Below are 17,923 nucleotides of genomic sequence, written 5' to 3'. Positions count from 1 at the left end.
ACGGTGGCCACGGTCATGTTGGGGCAGGGGATCGCAAAGGGGAAGCGGGAGAACTCGTCGACGATGTTGAGGAAATACGTGTTGCGGTTGGTAGACGGGAGGGGCCCTTTGAAATCGATACTGAGTCGCTCAAAGGGCCGGGATGCCTTTACCAGGTGGGCCTTATCCGGTCGATAGAAGTGCGGCTTACACTCCGCACAGATCTGGCAGTCCCTGGTCATGGCTCTGACCTCCTCGGTGGAGTAGGGCAGGTTGCGGGCCTTGATGTAGTGGAGAAGCCGGGTGACCCCCGGGTGGCAGAGGTCATCATGGATAGCCCGTAGTCGGTCATTTTGCGCGCTGGCGCATGTGCCGCGGGACAGGGCATCTGGGGGCTCGTTGTGCCTCCCAGGACGATATACTATATCGTAGTTATAGGTGGTGAGTTCGATCCTCCACCTCAAGATCTTATCGTTCTTGATTTTGCCCCGCTGCGTATTGTCGAACATGAAGGCTACCGATCATTGGTCAGTGACGAGGGCAAACCTCCTACCAGCGAGGTAGTGCCTCCGGTGCCGCACGGCTTCCACGATGGCTTGGGCTTCTTTTTCGACCGAGTGTCGAATTTCGGAGGAGGTGAGGGTGCGGGAAAAAAATGCCACTGGCCTGCCCGCTTGGTTGAGGGTAGCGGCGAGAGCGACCTCTGACGCATCGCTCTCCACCTGGAAGGGGAAGGACTCGTCCACCGCGCGCATCGCGGCTTTGGCAATGTCCGCCTTGATGCGGCTGAAGGCCTGGCGGGCCTCGGCCGCCAGTGAGACAATGGTGGCCTTAAATAGTGGGCGGGCTTTGTCCGCATAATTGGGGACCCACTGGGCGTAATAGGAGAAAAATCCAAGGCACCTCTTCAGGGCCTTGGGGCTGTGGGGAAGGGGGAGTTGCAGGACGGGGCACATATGGTCGGGTCCTAGGACCCCGTTCTCCACGGCGTAGCCGAGGATGGCTAGCCTGGTTGTGCGGAAAACGCATTTCTCCTTGTTGTAGGTGAGGTTGAGTTTTCAGGCGGTTTGGAGAAATCGGTGGAGGTTGGCGTCGTGGTCCTGCTGATCATGGCCGCAGATGGTGACATTGTCCAAGTACGGAAACATGGCCCGCAGCCCGTACTGGTCCACCATTCGGTCCATCGCTCGTTGGAACACCGAAACCCCGTTCGTGACGCCAAATGGGGCCCGGAGAAAATGGAAGAGGCGGCCGTCTGCCTCAAAGGCCGTGTAGTGGCGGTCCTCCGGGCGGATTGGGAGCTGGTGGTACGCAGACTTCAGATCCACCGTGGAGAACACGCGGTAGTGCGCGATCTGATTTACCATGGCTGCGATCCGGGGGAGGGGGTACCCATCGAGGTGCGTGTTTATAGTCTGGCTGTCGTCTACAACCATCCGGGTCTTTTCCCCGGTCCTGACGCCCACCACCTGGGCTCTCCAGGGGCTATTGCTGGCCTCGATGATTCCCTCTCGCAAGAGTCGCTGGACCTCGGACCTGATAAAAGTCCTGCCCTGGATGCTGTACCGCCTGCTTCTGGTGGCGACTGATTTACAGTCGGCGGTGAGATTTGCGAAGAGCGGGGGAGGGTCGACCTTCAGGGTCGCGAGGCTACATACGGTGAGTGGGGGTCGGGGCCCACCGAACTTCAGGGTGAGGCTCCTGAGGTTACACTGGGAGTCCAGTCCCAACAGGAGAGGAGCGCAGGGGTCAGGGAACACATATAACTTAAAACTGGCGTACTCGGCACCCTGTATTGCTAGGGTTGCGGGCACCCCCGGACCTGTACCGAGTGTGACCCAGAGCGAGGGAGATGGTTTGATGCACCGAGAAGATTGGGAGCGAGCAGCGCCTTACCATGCCTGGATGAATGAAGCTCTCCGTGCTCCTGGAGTCGAACAGGCAGGGCGTTTCGTGTCCGTTGATCCGGATGGTCATCATGGAGCTCCGGAGGTGTTATGGTCGCGACCGGTCCAGGGTGACCGCGCTGAGTTGTGGGTAGCCGGCGTGGTCGGAGGTGCTGGGGTGGTCCCAAGATGGCGGCCCCCGTCGGTCGCACGTGTCGGGCGTCGCTGCAGATGGTGGCCAAGATGGCGGCCCCCGTCGGTCGCATGTGTCGGGCGGCGAGGAAGATGGCGTCCAAGATGGCGGCCCACATGAGTAGCACATGGCGGGTCATGTGGGCGACGATGGCCAAGATGGCGGCCCCCGTGAGTCACACATGTTGTGTGGGCTTGAAGATGTCTGCCCCCACAGAAAACACGAGGCCGATGACGCGTCCGGGGGGGGGGGGGGTGGTGCGGAGCCGGCAGGCACACAGCCACGTTGTGAGTCTGAGAGTCGGGCCTGTGATTTTGAGGATTTGGACCTGGCCAGGCAAACCTTAGCGAAATGTCCCTTTTTGCCGCAGTCGCTGCAGTTCGCGTTCCGGGCCGGGCAGCGCTGCCTGGGGTGCTGGCCGCAGAAATAGCAGGGTAGCCCCCCGGGTTGGGCGGGCAGCCGCGCGGCACAGGCCTGGGGTACCCGTTGGTCGGGGGTCCACGAGGGGGTCGCGTGATCAGACGGGATCGCGTTGAGGCTTTGGAACGCTACTTCTAGGGAGGAGGCTAGCTTTACCGTCTCTTCCAGGTCGAGGGCACCTTTCTCGAGTAGGCGCAGTGTCTCACGTAGTTGGACCGGACTCCAGCCATGTAGGCGTCCCAGACGGCGAGGTCCATATGTTGAGTGGCCGTAACGGCCTGGTAGTTGCAACTTCGCGCGAGGACTTTGAGGTCGTGTAGGTACTCCTCCAGCCCGGAGGATCGCCACTACACGGCGTACATCTCGTTCACTGCCCTTACGTATCGCCGCTTCAGCAACGCGAGGGCGTCCGCGTATGTGGTCGCTTCCTCGAGTTGCACGGAGATTCGATGGCTCACCTGGGCGTGGAGGAGACTCAGCTTCTGATCGTCGGAGTCGGAAGGCGAGGAGGAGGCGGCGAGGTAGGCCTCGAAACAGCGGAGCCAGTGCGAAAAGATCCCTTTTGCCTCCGCGGCCTGTGGGCCGAGTTCCAGTCGGTCAGGTTTGAGGGCCGATTCTGTTGCGGTGCTGTCGTCGATTAAATTGATGCGATCATCAATTCACGCGAAACAGAGAGTGGATGTAAACTGTGGTTTTAATCGACTAGAACAGTGCCTGCCTGCGACTGCTCTGCTAGTGAGAGCCGCCTACAGGGCAGCTGCTCTTTATACCTCCCCTCAAGGGGGTGGAGTCAGGGGCGGAGCCCACAAGGGCACCAACCTGATACATTCTGCGTAATATTGTACAATGGTCCATAGGTGGAACCCACAGCGTGATACAGTGTAGTACAGTGGTGAATGGTTAGTGCAATGTGTTCACCGCATCTCTCTTTCTGTCTCTCTCTCTGTCTCTCTCTTTCTCTGTCGCTCTGTCTCTCTCTCTTTGTCTCTCTTTCTGTCTCTCTCTCTGTCTCTCCCTGTCTCTCTCTCTGTCTCATAGAACATAGAAAATACAGCACAGAACAGGCCCTTCGGCCCACGATGTTGTGCCGAACCTTTGTCCTAGATTAATCATAGATTATCATTGAATTTACAGTGCAGAAGGAGGCCATTCGGCCCTTTGAGTCTGCACCGGCTCTTGGGAAGAGCCCCCTACCCAAACTCAACACCTCCACGCAACACTAAGGGCAATTTTGGACACTAAGGGCAATTTATCATGGCCAATCCACCTAACCTGCACATCTCTGGACTGTGGGAGGGTCTCTCTCTCACACTCTGTCTCTCTTTTTCTCTCTTTCTGTCTCTCTCTCCCTGTCTCTCTCTCTCTCTTTGTCTCTCTTTCTGTCTCTCTCTCTGTCTCTGTCTCTCTCACTCTCTGTCTCGCTCTGTCTCTCTCTCTTTGTCTCTCTTTCTGTCTCGCTCTCCCTGGCTCTCTCTCTCTCTCTCTCTCTCTTTGTCTCTCTCTCTCTCTGTCTCTCTCTCTCTCCCATTTAAGACACTCCTAAAAACCGACCTCACTGCCGAGTGTTTTGTGGCCTGTCCCGAATACCACTGCCTGTGGCTCAGGGTCAGATTCGGTCTGACTCAGGCTCCTGTGAAGAAGCCACTGAGGGAGGTTTCACTGCGGTGAAGGCGCTAGAGAAATGCAGACCGTTGGTTGTTTCAGTCTGTGTACATGTGGATGAAGCATTATCTTTGAGCTGAATGTGTATCCGGGGCTGGAGGCTCCTGTGCTGGAGTTATAATCTTTTATTATCCCCTCACCATCTGTGGAGTCGGACAATCTGAAATGTTCCACCCCCATCTCCAGCCTTTTGCTCTGGAGCTCACGATGGAAATTCCCGGGATTGTGCGGAAGTCACAGCGTTCCCTTGAGAATTCCCTCAAATCCCAAGTGCGGCGCTCCCTCAGCACTGACCCTCCGACAGTGCGGCGCTCCCTCACCACTGACCCTCCGACAGTGCAGCGCTCCCTCAGCACTGACCCTCCGACAGTGCAGCGCTCCCTCAGTACTGACCCTCCGACAGTGCGGCGCTCCCTCAGCACTGACCCTCCGACAGTGCGGTGCTCCCTCAGTACTGACCCTCCGACAGTGCAGCGCTCCCTCAGTACTGACCCTCCGACAGTGCGGTGCTCCCTCAGCACTGACCCTCCGACAGTGCGGAGCTCCCTCTGAACTGACCCTCCGACAGTGCGGCGCTCCCTCAGCACTGACTCTCCGACAGTGCGGCGCTCCCTCAGCACTGACCCTCTGACAGTGCGGCGCTCCCTCAGCACTGACCCTCCGACAGTGCGGCGCTCCCTCAGCACTGACCCTCTGACAGTGCGGCGCTCCCTCAGCACTGACCCTCCGACAGTGCGGCGCTCCCTCAGCACTGACTCTCCGACAGTGCGGCGCTCCCTCAGCACTGACCCTCCGACAGTGCGGCGCTCCCTGAGCACTGACCCTCCGACAGTGCGGTGCTCTCTCAGCACTGACCCTCCAACAGTGCGGCGCTCCCTCAGCACTGACCCTCCCACAGTGCAGCGCTCCCTCAGCACTGACCCTCCCACAGTGATCGCTCCCTCAGCACTGACCCTCCGACAATCCGGCACTCCCTCAGCACTGACCCTCTCACAGTGTGACGCTCCCTCAGCACTGACCCTCCGACAGTGCGGCGCTCCCTCAGCATTGACCCTCCGACAGTGCGGCGCTCCCTCGGCACTGACCCTCCGACAGTGCGGTGTTCAGCCCTCCTCCCCACAGCCACTCTCTCGTGTCCGCTCCTTCACTCACGTTTCCTGACTCCCTCCTCCTCCTCATCCTCGTTGTCAGGGTCAATATCCTCGGCCTGCGTTATCCAGTCCAGATATCCCTTCAGGTCCTCCTCCAGCTGTTGTTTCTCCCTCAGCTTCTGGAAGTCCCCTCGAGCCTTGGCCTTCTCCCGTTCCTTGGAGAACTCCCTGCAAAACAGAATACAAAATCAGGAGCTGGAGGAGGCCATTCGACCCGTCTCTCCCTGCTACCTCATTCAATAAGATGTTGTCTGATCAGATCGGGGCCTGAAATCCACTCTCCTGTCCCTCTCTCCCCCTCCCCCCATGACCCTCGACCCCCCCAGCGATCAAACATCTAACTCGGCCTTGAATATAGTAAACGAGCCGCAGCCCCCACTGCTGTCTGGAGGAGGGGCGGGGGGGGGGGGGGGGGGAATTCCACAGAATGACGCCCTCCCCTCTGGGTTGTGACACCCCCTCTCCCCAGTTCCAGATTCTCCCAGCGCCCACCCTGTCAAACCCCCCTCCTCAGAATCTGATATGATTCAATAAGATCGCCTCACGTTCTGCTAAACCCCAATGGGTACAGGACCCCCAACCTGCTCAACCCTTTCCCCATCGGACACGCCCCCTTCATCCCGGGACTCGGCCTAGTTTGCATTTGTGGCTTTGGCCATGTTTTGCCGACATTCTTCTCGCCGGCGGGTAGTTAGGCTTCGGGCCTAACCCGTCACCGTGCCCCAGGCCTCCCCTGTTCGTCCATTACCTCTCCCTTACCACCACCCCCCCCTCGCCCCCCCCCCCAAGAGCAGCAGCTCCCGCGGCCCATTGCCCCACCCCCACCTCGTGTCGAGCGAAACACCGAGCGGTTTGTGGACTGCGGCGGGCGTCCTTGGCCAGCCAAGAAAACCACCCCTACCCCCACATCACTGCTCCCCGCTCCCACCCCGACCCCCCCCCCCCCCCCCCCCCCCGGCCATCCTCACTCCTTCCTACCTGCCGCAGTACACCCAAAACGAGACCGTCGGCGTTTCCCCACCTGACGCCTCTCGCGACCTCTCGTGGCGGCCCCCACTCCCCAGGCGCGCAGCCGTTAGCGTCGGGACAGAATCAGCCGGGGTCGCGGGCGGCCAGCTTCCGCAGAAGAACCACGCGAAGGAGCGGGCCGATTCACACATCCCGCCCTGCCGCCATGTTTTTCATCAGCGGGCGCTCCTCTCCAACACTGCCTTTCTCCCCCCCCCCCCCCCCCGGCCCCGCCCCCTTCATTCCCTAGCGCGGGAAAGAGCCCGCGCTTTCCATCAAACCGGCCCTCTCTGGCGCAGCTCCCTTTTGCGGCCTAATCCCAGCTCCCCCACCTCGGGCCTCCCATCTCCCCTCCCCCCAACGGGGCCCCGGCCTTCCAAACACCGACGCCCACACTCTCACAAAACCCCCCCTTCGAACCAATTCACCCTACCCCACCCAGCACCCAAGGAAACAATACAGAACAGAACATCCCCCAAAGCACAGTAATCACAATCGCCCCCCGCTACCTCCCCTCACAACCGACCCTCAGTCCGTGTCCAACTTTTCGGCCTGAATAAAGATCCACCCCTCATCCGGCGTCTCAAAGTAATGGTGCCGGTCCTTAAACGTGACCCACAGTCGCGCCGGCTGCAGCCTCCCGAATTTCACCCCCTTCCGATGCAGAACCGCCTTCGCCCGGTTGTACCCGGCCCTCTTCTTGGCCACCTCCGCGCTCCAGTCCTGGTTTATACGGACCTCTGCATTCTCCCACCTGCTGCTCCGCTCCTTTTTTGCCCATCTTAGGACACACTCCCTGTCCACCAAGCGGTGGAACCGCACCAATACCGCCCGCGGCGGCTCGTTAGACTTGGGCCTCCTCGCCAGGACTCGGTGGGCCCCATCCAGCTCCAGGGGCCCCGGGAAGGCCCCCGCGCCCATCAACGTGTTCAGCATCGTGACCACATACGCTCCAGCATCCGACCCCTCCACTCCCTCCGGGAGACCCAGAATCCGCAGGTTCTTCCTCCTCGACCGGTTCTCCATGTCCTCGAACTTCTCCTGCGATTTCTTATTCATCGCCTCGTGCGCCTCCACCTTCACCGCCAGGCCCAATATCTCGTCCTCATTCTCCGAGGCCTTCTGCCGCACCTCCCGGATCGCCGCCCCTTGGGCCTTCTGGGCCTCGACCAGCTTGTCGATCGAAGCCTTCATCGGCTCCAGCAGCTCTGCTTTCAGTTCCGCGAAGCAGCGCTTGAGAAACTCCTGCTGCTCTTGCGCCCACGCTGCCTGATCTCCACCCGCCGCCATCTTGGCTTTCCTCCCTCGCACTTTTCGCTGCACCAGAATTACTTTTTTCACCGCTCCACTCCTGGGCCAACCCATACATTCCTCCCTCGCACTTTTCGCTGCACCAGAATTACTTTTTTCACCGCTCCACTCCTGGGCCAACCCATACAGTGGCGGGTAAATCACACCGTCACCTTCCCACACCAGGAACCGTCGAACAAATGCCGCTGGGGCCCCTCAAAAGAGCCCAAAAGTCCGTTTCTGGCGGGAGCTGCCGAACGTGCGACTTAGCTCAGCATAGCCGCAACCAGAAGTCCGCTCTGCCGCCATATTGGCACGCGCCGAGCGGGCGAACACTGAGTGCCCGTACCCCTCCCCACCCTCCCGCCCCCTGCAGCACCCTCCCCCCCCCAACAAGACCGACCACTCCCCGTGGCCGTTTTGTTTTCTGGGATTCTGCTGTGTCCTGATCGTCCGCCGCTGTTTTCCCGCTTCTGAAAACGGACCGCGTCGCCTGAGACAGAGGGGTAACAAATGGCGGACGCAATGGGGTGGCGGGGAGTGGGCTGATGGCGGGGGGGGGGGGGTGGCGAGGACGCTGAGGGTGACGCTCGCTCACTGAGTCCTCTAAACTGGAGAGGCATAAATATCCTGGCCGCGAGGTTTGCTAGTGTCACACGGGAGGGTTTAAACTAGTATGGCAGGGGGGTGGCCACGGGAGCAATAGGTCAGAAGGTGAGAGCATTGAGGGAGAACTAGGGAATATGGACAGTGTGGCTCTGAGGCAGAGCAGACAGGGAGAGGTTGCTGAACACAGCGGGTCTGGTGGCCTGAAGTGCATATGTTTTAATGCAAGAAGTATTACGGGTAAGGCAGATGAACTTAGAGCTTGGATTAGTACTTGGAACTATGATGTTGTTGCCATTACAGAGACCTGGTTGAGGGAAGGGCAGGATTGGCAGCTAAACATTCCAGGATTTAGATGTTTCAGGCGGGATAGACGGGAATGTAAAAGGGGAGGCGGAGTTGCGCTACTTGTTCGGGAGAGTATCACAGCTATACAGCGAGAGGACACCTCAGAGGGCAGTGAGGCTATATGGGTAGAGATCAGGAATAAGAAGGGTGCAGTCACAATGTTGGGGGTATACTACAGGCCTCCCAACAGCCAGCGGGAGATAGAGGAGCAGATAGGTAGACAGATTTTGGAAAGCAGTAAAAGCAACAGGGTTGTTGTGATGGGAGACTTCAACTTCCCCAATATTGACTGGGACTCACTTAATGCCAGGGGCTTAGACGGGGCAGAGTTTGTAAGGAGCATCCAGGAAGGCTTCTTAAAACAATATGTAGATAGTCCAACTAGGGAAGGGGCTATACTGGACCTGGTATTGGGGAATGAGCCCGGCCAGGTGGTAGAAGTTTCAGTAGGGGAGCATTTCGGGAACAGTGACCATAATTCAGTAAGTTTTATAGTGCTGGTGGACAAGGATAAGAGTGGTCCTAGGGTGAATGTGCTAAATTGGGGGAAGGCTAATTATAACAATATTAGGCGGGAACTGAAGAACCTAGATTGGGGGCGGATGTTTGAGGGTAAATCAACATCTGACATGTGGGAAGCTTTCAAATGTCAGTTGAAAGGAATTCAGGACCGGCATGTTCCTGTGCGGAAGAAGGATAAATACGGCAAATTTCGGGAACCTTGGATGACGAGTGATATTGTAGGCCTCGTCAAAAAGAAAAAGGAGGCATTTGTCAGGGCTAGAAGGCTGGGAACAGACAAAGCCTGTGTGGAATATAAGGAAAGTAGGAAGGAACTTAAGCAGGGAGTAAGGAGGGCTAGAAGAGGTCACGAAAAGTAATTGGCAAATAGGGTGAAGGAAAATCCCAAGGCTTTTAACATGTACATAAAAAGCAAGCGGGTAGCCAGGGAAACGGTTGGCCCACTGAAGGATAGGCAAAGGAATCTATATGTGGTCGTGTCTCACTAACTTGATAGAGTTTTTTGAAGAGGTCACAAAGATGATTGATGCAGGTAGGGCAGTGGATGTTGTCTATATGGACTTCAGTAAGGCCTTTGACAAGGTCCCTCGTGGCAGACTGGTACAAAAGGTCAAGTCACACAGGATCAGGGGTGAGCTGGCAAGGTGGATACAGAACTGGTTAGGTCATAGAAGGCAGAGAGTAGCAATGGAAGGATCCTTTTCTAATTGGAGGGCTGTGACTAGTGGTGTTCCACAGGGATCAGTGCTGGGACCTTTGCTCTTTGTAGTATATATAAATGATTTGGAGGAAAATGTAACTGGTCTGATTAGTAAGTTTGCAGACGACACAAAGGTTGGTGGAATTGCGGATAGCGATGAAGACTGTCGGAGGATACAGCAGGATTTAGATCGTTTGGAGACTTGGGCGGAGAGATGGCAGATGGAGTTTAATCCGGACAAATGTGAGGTAATGCATTTTGGAAGGTCTAATGCAGGTAGGGAATATACAGTGAATGGTAGAACCCTCAAGAGTATTGAAAGTCAAAGAGATCTAGGAGTACAGGTCCACAGGTCATTGAAAGGGCCAACACGGGTGGAGAAGGTAGTCAAGAAGGCATACGGCATGTTTGCCTTCATTGGCCGAGGCATTGAGTATAAGAATTGGCAAGTCATGTTGCAGCTGTATAGAACATTAGTTAGGCCACACTTGGAGTATAGTGTTCAATTCTGGTCACCACACTACCAGAAGGATGTGGAGGCTTTAGAGAGCGTGCAGAAGCGATTTACCAGGATGTTGCCTGGTATGGAGGGCATTAGCTATGAGGAGAGGTTGAATAAACTCGGTTTGTTCTCACTGGAACGATGGAGGTTGAGGGGCGACCTGATAGAGGTCTACAAAATTATGATGGGCATAGACAGAGTGGATAGTCAGAGGCTTTTCCCCAGGGTAGAGGGGTCAATTACTAGGGGGCATAGGTTTAAGGTGCGAGGGGCAAGGTTTAGAGTAGATGTGCGAGGCAAGTTTTTTATAACAGAGGGTTGTGGGTGCATGAATAGGATGGGAATAGAGGGACACGGATCCCGGAAGTGTAGAAGATTGTAGTTTAGTCGGGCAGTATGGTCGGCACGGACTTGGAGGGCCGAAGGGCCTGTTCCTGTGCTGTACTTTTCTTTGTTCTTTGTTCTCTTTGGGACAGCGCGAGGGGAAAATCAGATCAGTGGAGGTGATGGCTACTCCGGGGGGGGGGGGGGGGGGGGGGGGGGGGGAGGCGGTGGCGGGGGGGGGGGTGGTTGAGGGGTGGAGGCGGGCTGACGGATCAGGTCAGAGTCTCGGGTGCTGGTCGTCTCCAACATCGTAACCGCCGTGGGGGTGGGTTGCGGGGGACAGGGGCACGGTGCGGCGCGAGACGGCTTCCTGGCTGTTGGGCCCCTCAACCCAGCCGGCCTCAGCAAGGAGTGCCCCCCCCTCCCCCCCCCCCCCCCCGGCCACGCCATCGGGCGCGGCCACCTTGGCTCTTCGGACGGAAGGTTCGAGCGGTCACCCTGCGACGCCCCAATGGTCGGTCAACCGTAAGGGAAGGGGGAGGGGGGGGGGAGAGATTGCAGCGGTCCGTACGCTAAACACATTCCCCTCGGAGCACCCCGCCCCCCCCCCCCCCCCCCCCCCCAAACCCCTCCGAGAAACCCACGGGGGCAACTCACCCACTCAGCACGCCCAACACCAGGTTCAGCACAAAGAACGAGCCGAAGATGACCAGGCTGACGAAGTAGACCCAGGGAAGCTCGTAGCCCATGGCGTCCTGCATCTGCGGAGCGAGAGGGAGGGAGAGCGCAGGCGGTTAGGGGGGTAGGTTGAGGAATGAGGCGAAAGTGAGACGCGCCGCGGAAATCTTCGACCCCGCCGCTCATCGGGGCAACCCCAACATTCCGACTGTGGTGACATGCCTGTGCACAGTTCTGTATAGTTAGCGATTGACCTCCAACCAGCTGGTGGCGATAGAGACCTATCATGTACCTCGAGTCTCCCGCCAGTTGGTAGTAAGACGTACAAGAGGGCAGTCGCACTTAGTAGCTCCAGGAGAATTCACTAAATTCAACCATTAGCCATCGTCTGTATTACAGTTCGTTACTTATCTGTCCACATCTGTGTTAATAATTCATCTTTCTTAGTGAAACAATTAGATGGGCTGAGAACCACGGTCATGTTACAGACACAACACCGACGATCGCCACAGCCCACGCGGTGGGGAAAGGGTCTGCCGGGCGCTCGAACTCTGACAGGCGGAGGCAGTGCCGCGGAGGGAGTGCCGCGGAGGCAGTGCCGCGGAGGGAGTGCCGCGGAGGCAGTGCCGCGGTGCCTGACGCTCTGATGGGGTCCTGGCGGAGGAAGGCAGGATAGTGCGTTGTCCACGAGGCGCCCCAGGCCCCCCCGATGGCTCAGTGAGCAGAGGCCCCGCCAAGCCTGGGGGCGAGCAGGCCCCAAAGGGCTGGGGGGCCTGGAGGGGCTGCGATAGCTCCGGCTGCCGGAAGGAATGGAGCCCACCCCCCCCCCCTCACCAGGCCGGGATGTGCCGAGACGGGACACTGACATCAGGTCCACATGCCCAGAGAAAGGCTGGGAAAGGGGGAGGAGGGGGACGGGGGGGGGGGGGGGGAGGAGGGGGGAAAGGAAGGAGAGGGAAAGGGGGAGGAGGGGGACGGGGGGGGGGGGGAGGAGGGGGGAAAGGAAGGAGAGGGAAAGGGGGAGGGAGGGGGAGGGTGTGTGGGGAGGGGAGGGAGGGGGAGGGGATTGGGGAGGGGGAGGGGAGACGGAGGGGAGGGGGATGGGAAGGGTGAAGGGGAGGGGGAGGGGGAGGGGGAGGTGAGGGGGTTGAGGAGGAGAGGGGGAGGGGGAGGGGTGGGGGAGGGGGAGAGGGTGGGTAGGGGAGGGGGAGGGGGAGAGGGTGGGTAGGGGAGGGGGAGTGTGAGGGGGGAGGGGGAGGGTGAGGGGGAGGGGGAGGGTGAGGGGAAGGGGGAAGGAGAGGGGGTGGGTGAGGGGAAAGGGTGAGGGGGAAGGTGAGGGGGTGGTGGAGGGGAAGGGGGAGGGTGAAGGGGAGGGTGAGGGTGTGGGGGAGGGGGGGAGGGAGAGGGTGAAGGGGAGGGGGTGGGGGGGGGGGAGGGGGAGGGGGAGAGGGAGGGTGGAGGGGGAGGGGGAGTGTGAGGGGGGAGGGGGAGGGTGAGGGGGTGGAGAGGGTGAGGGGGAGGGGGAGGGTGAGGGGGTGGTGGGGGAGGGGAGGGGGAGGGGGAGGGGGAGGGTGAGGGGGTGGGGGAGGAGGGGGGAGGGGAGGGGGTGAGGGTGAAGGGGAGGGGGAGGGGAGGGTGGAGGGGGAGAGGGTGGGTAGGGGAGGTGGAGGGGGAGAGGGTGGGTAGGGGAGGGGAGTGTGAGGGGGGAGGGTGAGGGGAAGGGTGAGGGGGTGGGGGAGGGAGAGGGTGAGGAGAAAGGGGGAGGGGGAGGGGGAGGGTGAGGGGGTGGTGGAGGAGTGGGAGGGGAGGGGGAGTGTGAGGGGGTGGTGGAGGAGGGGGTGGGGGAGGGGGAGGGTGAGGGGAGAGGGTGAGGGGGAGGGGGGAGGGGGTGGGGAGGGTGAGGGTGAGGGGGGGAGGGGGAGGGGGGAGGGGGAGGGTGGCGGGGGAGGGGGTGGGTGAGGGGAGGGGGAGGATGAGGGGGAGGGGGGAGGGGGTGGGTGAGGGGAGGGGGTGGATGAGGGGGAGGGGGAGGATGAGGGGGAGGGGGGAGGGGGAGGGGGTGGGTGAGGGGAGGGGGAGGATGAGGGGGAGGGGGAGGATGAGGGGGAGGGGGGAGGGGGAGGGGGAGGGGGTGGGTGAGGGGAGGGGGAGGATGAGGGGAGGGGGAGGATGAGGGGGAGGGGGAGGGGGAGAGGGAGGGGGTGGGTGAGGGGAGGGGAGGGGGAGGGGAAGGCAGAGGGGGAGGATGAGGGGGAGGGGGGAGGGGAGGGGTGAAGGGGAGGGGGCCTTACCCAGTACAGTACGTCGGTCCAGCCCTCCATGGTGATGCACTGGAAGACGGTGAGCATGGCGAAGAAGAAGTTGTCGAAGTTGGTGATGCCGCCGTTGGGACCCTGCCACTTGCCCCGGCACTCGGTGCCGTTGAGGGTGCACTGCCGCCCGTGACCCGAAAACGCGCAGGGCACAGGGTCCTCCTCCACCACTATATCTACACAGAGAGAACAGAACCGGGAGGGTGGGGGGGTGTCCGAGACCGTGAGAGGGAGGGAGGGAAGGAGAGAGAGAGGGAGGGTGGGAGGGAGAGAGTGAGGGAGGGAGAGAGGGAGGGTGGGAGGGAGAGAGTGAGGGAGGGAGAGAGAGGGTGGGAGGGAGAGAGAGAGGGAGGGAGAGAGAGGGTGGGAGGGAGAGAGAGAGGGAGGGAGAGAGAGAGGGAGGGAGAGAGAGAGGGAGGGAGAGAGAGGGTGGGAAGGAGAGAGAGAGGGAGGGAGAGAGAGGGTGGGAGGGAGAGAGAGGGTGGGAGGGAGAGAGAGAGGGAGGGAGGGAGAGAGAGAGGGAGGGAGAGAGAGAGGGAGGGTGGGAGGGAGAGAGTGAGGGAGGGAGAGAGAGGGTGGGAGGGAGAGAGAGAGGGAGGGAGGGAGAGAGAGAGGGAGGGAGAGAGAGAGGGAGGGAGGCAGAGAGGGAGGGACAGAGAGGGAGGGACAGAGAGTGTGGTAAACCACGTTATTGTGATCATTGTATTATATTCACTGTGCTGTGTTGTCCATCCCTGGGCATGTCCAGGCTCCGCCTGTGGCTCCTCCCCTCGGGCTGCTGTATGAAGGTGGCAAGTCTCCGCCTCCAGACCCAGTTCGGGTCCAGAGAGGGGGGGAGGGGGAGAGAGAGAGGGAGGGAGAGGGAGAGGGAGGGAAGAAGGAAGGAAGGAGGGCGAGAGAGGGTTTGAGGGAGTGAGAGAGGGGGATGGAGGGACGGAGGGAGGGAGGGAGAGAGGGAGGGAGAGACAGAGGGAGGGAGAGACGGAGGGAGGGAGAGAGGGAGGGAGATGGAGGGAGGGAGGGAAAGAGGTGGGACTGTTCTCCTCAGGATGGGGAAGGTTAAGGGGGGATTTAATCGAAGCGTTCACACTCGCGAGGAGAGTGTTCCGATCGAGTAAATGAGGAGAACTTATTTCCCCGTATTTCCCCCGGAGAAGGTACGGGGGGCGGGGGGAGATTGGAGAGAGTTTTGGACGCAGTGAGGTGTTGTCATCTGGGACTATGGGGGCGGGGGGAAGGGGGTGGGGCGAATTGGAGAGCTTTTTCAAAGGGGCTGGCACAACACAATGGTCGGCTGAAGGGCCTGCTCCGAGCTCCTGTATTGCACATTGGTCAGGGCACATCGAACCCAATCGCGGGCCCTCTATCTGACCCCCAGCACAGGGACCGAAATAGAGACGTGGCGGGGTCACAGGCAACGCCTCCCACAGTCGAACAGCAGGGGGGGGGGGGGGGTTAGGGAGGGGGGCTTGCTTCCAGACACAGTGGCCACTGGATGGTGTGGGAGTGCGGGGGGCTCCTGAAGAAGGCATTCTCCAGATTCAGATATTTATTCCCCATCCCTAATTGCCCCTCGGGAAGGAGGCGGGTGAGACGCCATCTTGAACCCGCTGCCGTCCCCGTGTGGTGTAGGTACACCCACAGTGCTGTTAGGGAGGGAGTTCCAGGATTCTGACCCAGCGACAGTGAGGGAACGGCCGTTATATTTCCAATTCGGGATGGTGTGTGTGTCTGGGGGGGGGGGGGGGGGGGGGGGGGGGGGGGAGTGGGGTCGGAGGAGGAACGTGCAGGCGGTGGGTCTTCCCCGTGGCGTCTGCTGCCCTCGTCCTTCTCCGGGGTAGAGGTGGCGGGTTTGGGCTTGTCGAAGGAGCCTTGGCGAGTGGCCGCCGTGCATCTTGTAGACGGTGCACACGGCTGCCGCTGTGCGTCGGTGGGTGGAGGGAGTGGGTGTTGAAGACGGTATCTGGGGCACTGATGGGGTGGGACGCGACTATCGAAGGAACTCACCCTGTCCAATATAAAAGCAGGTTTTGTGCAATCGACCAATAAACAGCTCGAGTCCGATGATAGCGTAAATGATGATGACAAACAACACGAGCAACGCGATGTGTAACAACGGAACCATCGCTTTCATAATGGAGTTAAGTACAATCTGTAAACCTGGAAAAAACACACAGAGTAAATCTCCCTCTACACTGTCCCCATCAAACACTCCCAGGACAGGTACAGCACGGGGTTAGATACAGAGTAAAGCTCCCTCTACACTGTCCCCATCAAACATTCCCAGGACAGGTACAGCACGGGGTTAGATACAGAGTAAAGCTCCCTCTACACTGTCCCCATCAAACATTCCCAGGACAGGTACAGCACGGGGTTAGATACAGAGTAAAGCTCCCTCTACACTGTCCCATCAAACACTCCCAGGACAGGTACAGCACGGGGTTACATACAGAATAAAGCCCCCTCTACACTGTCCCCAGCAAACACTCCCAGGACAGGTACAGCACGGGGTGAGATACAGAGTAAAGCTCCCTCTGCACTGTCCCCATCAAACACTCCCAGGACAGGTACAGCACGGGGTTAGATACAGAGTAAAGCTCCCTCTACACTGTCCCCATCAAACACTCCCAGGACAGGTACAGCACGGGGTTAGATACAGAGTAAAGCTCCCTCTACACTGACCCCATCAAACACTCCCAGGACAGGTACAGCACGGGGTTAGATACAGAGTAAAGCTCCCTCTACACTGTCCCATCAAACACTCCCAGGACAGGTACAGCACGGGTTAGATACAGAGTAAAGCTCCCACTACACTGTCCCCATCAAACACGCTCAGGACAGGTACAGCACGGGGTTAGATACAGAGTAAAGCTCCCTCTACACTGTCCCCATCAAACACTCCCAGGACAGGTACAGCACGGGGTGAGATACAGAGTAAAGCTCCATCCACACTGTCCCCATCAAACACTCCCAGGACAGGTACAGCGCGGGGTTGGATACAGAGTAAAGCTTCCTCTACACTGTCCCCATCAAACACTCCCAGGACAGGGACAGCACGGGGTTAGATACAGAGTAAAGCTCCCTCTACAATGTCCCCATTAAACACTCCCAGGACAGGTACAGCACGGGGTTAGATACAGAGTAAAGCTCCCTATACACTGACCCCATCAAACACTCCCAGGACAGGTACAGCACGGGGTTAGATACAGAGTAAAGCTCCCTCTACACTGTCCCATCAAACACTCCCAGGACAGGTACAGCACGGGGTTAGATACAGAGTAAAGCTCCCACTACACTGTCCCCATCAAACACGCTCAGGACAGGTACAGCACGGGGTTAGATACAGAGTAAAGCTCCCTCTACACTGTCCCCATCAAACACTCCCAGGACAGGTACAGCACGGGGTGAGATACAGAGTAAAGCTCCATCCACACTGTCCCCATCAAACACTCCCAGGACAGGTACAGCGCGGGGTTGGATACAGAGTAAAGCTTCCTCTACACTGTCCCCATCAAACACTCCCAGGACAGGGACAGCACGGGGTTAGATACAGAGTAAAGCTCCCTCTACAATGTCCCCATTAAACACTCCCAGGACAGCTACAGCACGAGGTTAGCTACAGAATAAAGCTCCCTCTACTCTGTCCCCATCAAACACTCCCAGGACAGGTACAGCACGGGGTTTGATACAGAGTAAAGCTGCCTCTACAATGTCCCCATTAAACACTCCCAGGACAGCTACAGCACGGGGTTAGCTACAGAGTAAAGCTCCCTCTACACTGTCCCCATCAAACACTCCCAGGACAGGTACAGCACGGGGTGAGATACAGAGTAAAGCTCCATCCACACTGTCCCCATCAAACACTCCCAGGACAGGTACAGCGCGGGGTTGGATACAGAGTAAAGCTTCCTCTACACTGTCCCCATCAAACACTCCCAGGACAGGGACAGCACGGGGTTAGATACAGAGTAAAGCTCCCTCTACAATGTCCCCATTAAACACTCCCACGACAGCTACAGCACGAGGTTAGCTACAGAATAAAGCTCCCTCTACTCTGTCCCCATCAAACACTCCCAGGACAGGTACAGCACGGGGTTTGATACAGAGTAAAGCTGCCTCTACAATGTCCCCATTAAACACTCCCAGGACAGCTACAGCACGGGGTTAGCTACAGAGTAAAGCTCCCTCTACACTGTCCCCATTAAACACTCTCGGGACAGGTACAGCACGGGGTTAGATACAGAGTAAAGCTCCCTCGACACTGTCTCCATCAAACACTCCCGGGACAGATACAGCACGGGGTTAGATACAGAGTAAAGCTCCCTCTACACTGTCCCCATCA

General features: G+C 58.9%; 1 protein-coding gene across 1 annotated transcript in view; it reads right to left on the bottom strand.

Moving 5' to 3' along the window:
- Positions 1–17,923, bottom strand: part of cacna1fb (calcium channel, voltage-dependent, L type, alpha 1F subunit) — a 224,520-nt gene that overhangs the window by 185,576 nt on the left and 21,021 nt on the right. Inside the window, exons 5-8 of the mRNA XM_072489013.1 lie at positions 15,589–15,741; positions 13,561–13,757; positions 11,249–11,352; positions 5,293–5,459 (exon numbers count right to left, since the gene is read on the bottom strand). Of these exons, the coding sequence (XP_072345114.1) occupies positions 5,293–5,459; positions 11,249–11,352; positions 13,561–13,757; positions 15,589–15,741 (621 nt within the window). The remainder of the gene's footprint in view (positions 1–5,292; positions 5,460–11,248; positions 11,353–13,560; positions 13,758–15,588; positions 15,742–17,923) is intronic.

The sequence above is a fragment of the Scyliorhinus torazame genome, chromosome 22 (assembly GCF_047496885.1).
Source record: "Scyliorhinus torazame isolate Kashiwa2021f chromosome 22, sScyTor2.1, whole genome shotgun sequence".
In the NCBI taxonomy this organism is placed as follows: Eukaryota; Metazoa; Chordata; class Chondrichthyes; order Carcharhiniformes; family Scyliorhinidae; genus Scyliorhinus; species Scyliorhinus torazame.
Note: the sequence above shows the minus strand (reverse complement) of the source record. Positions and strands in the feature narration are given on the sequence as shown.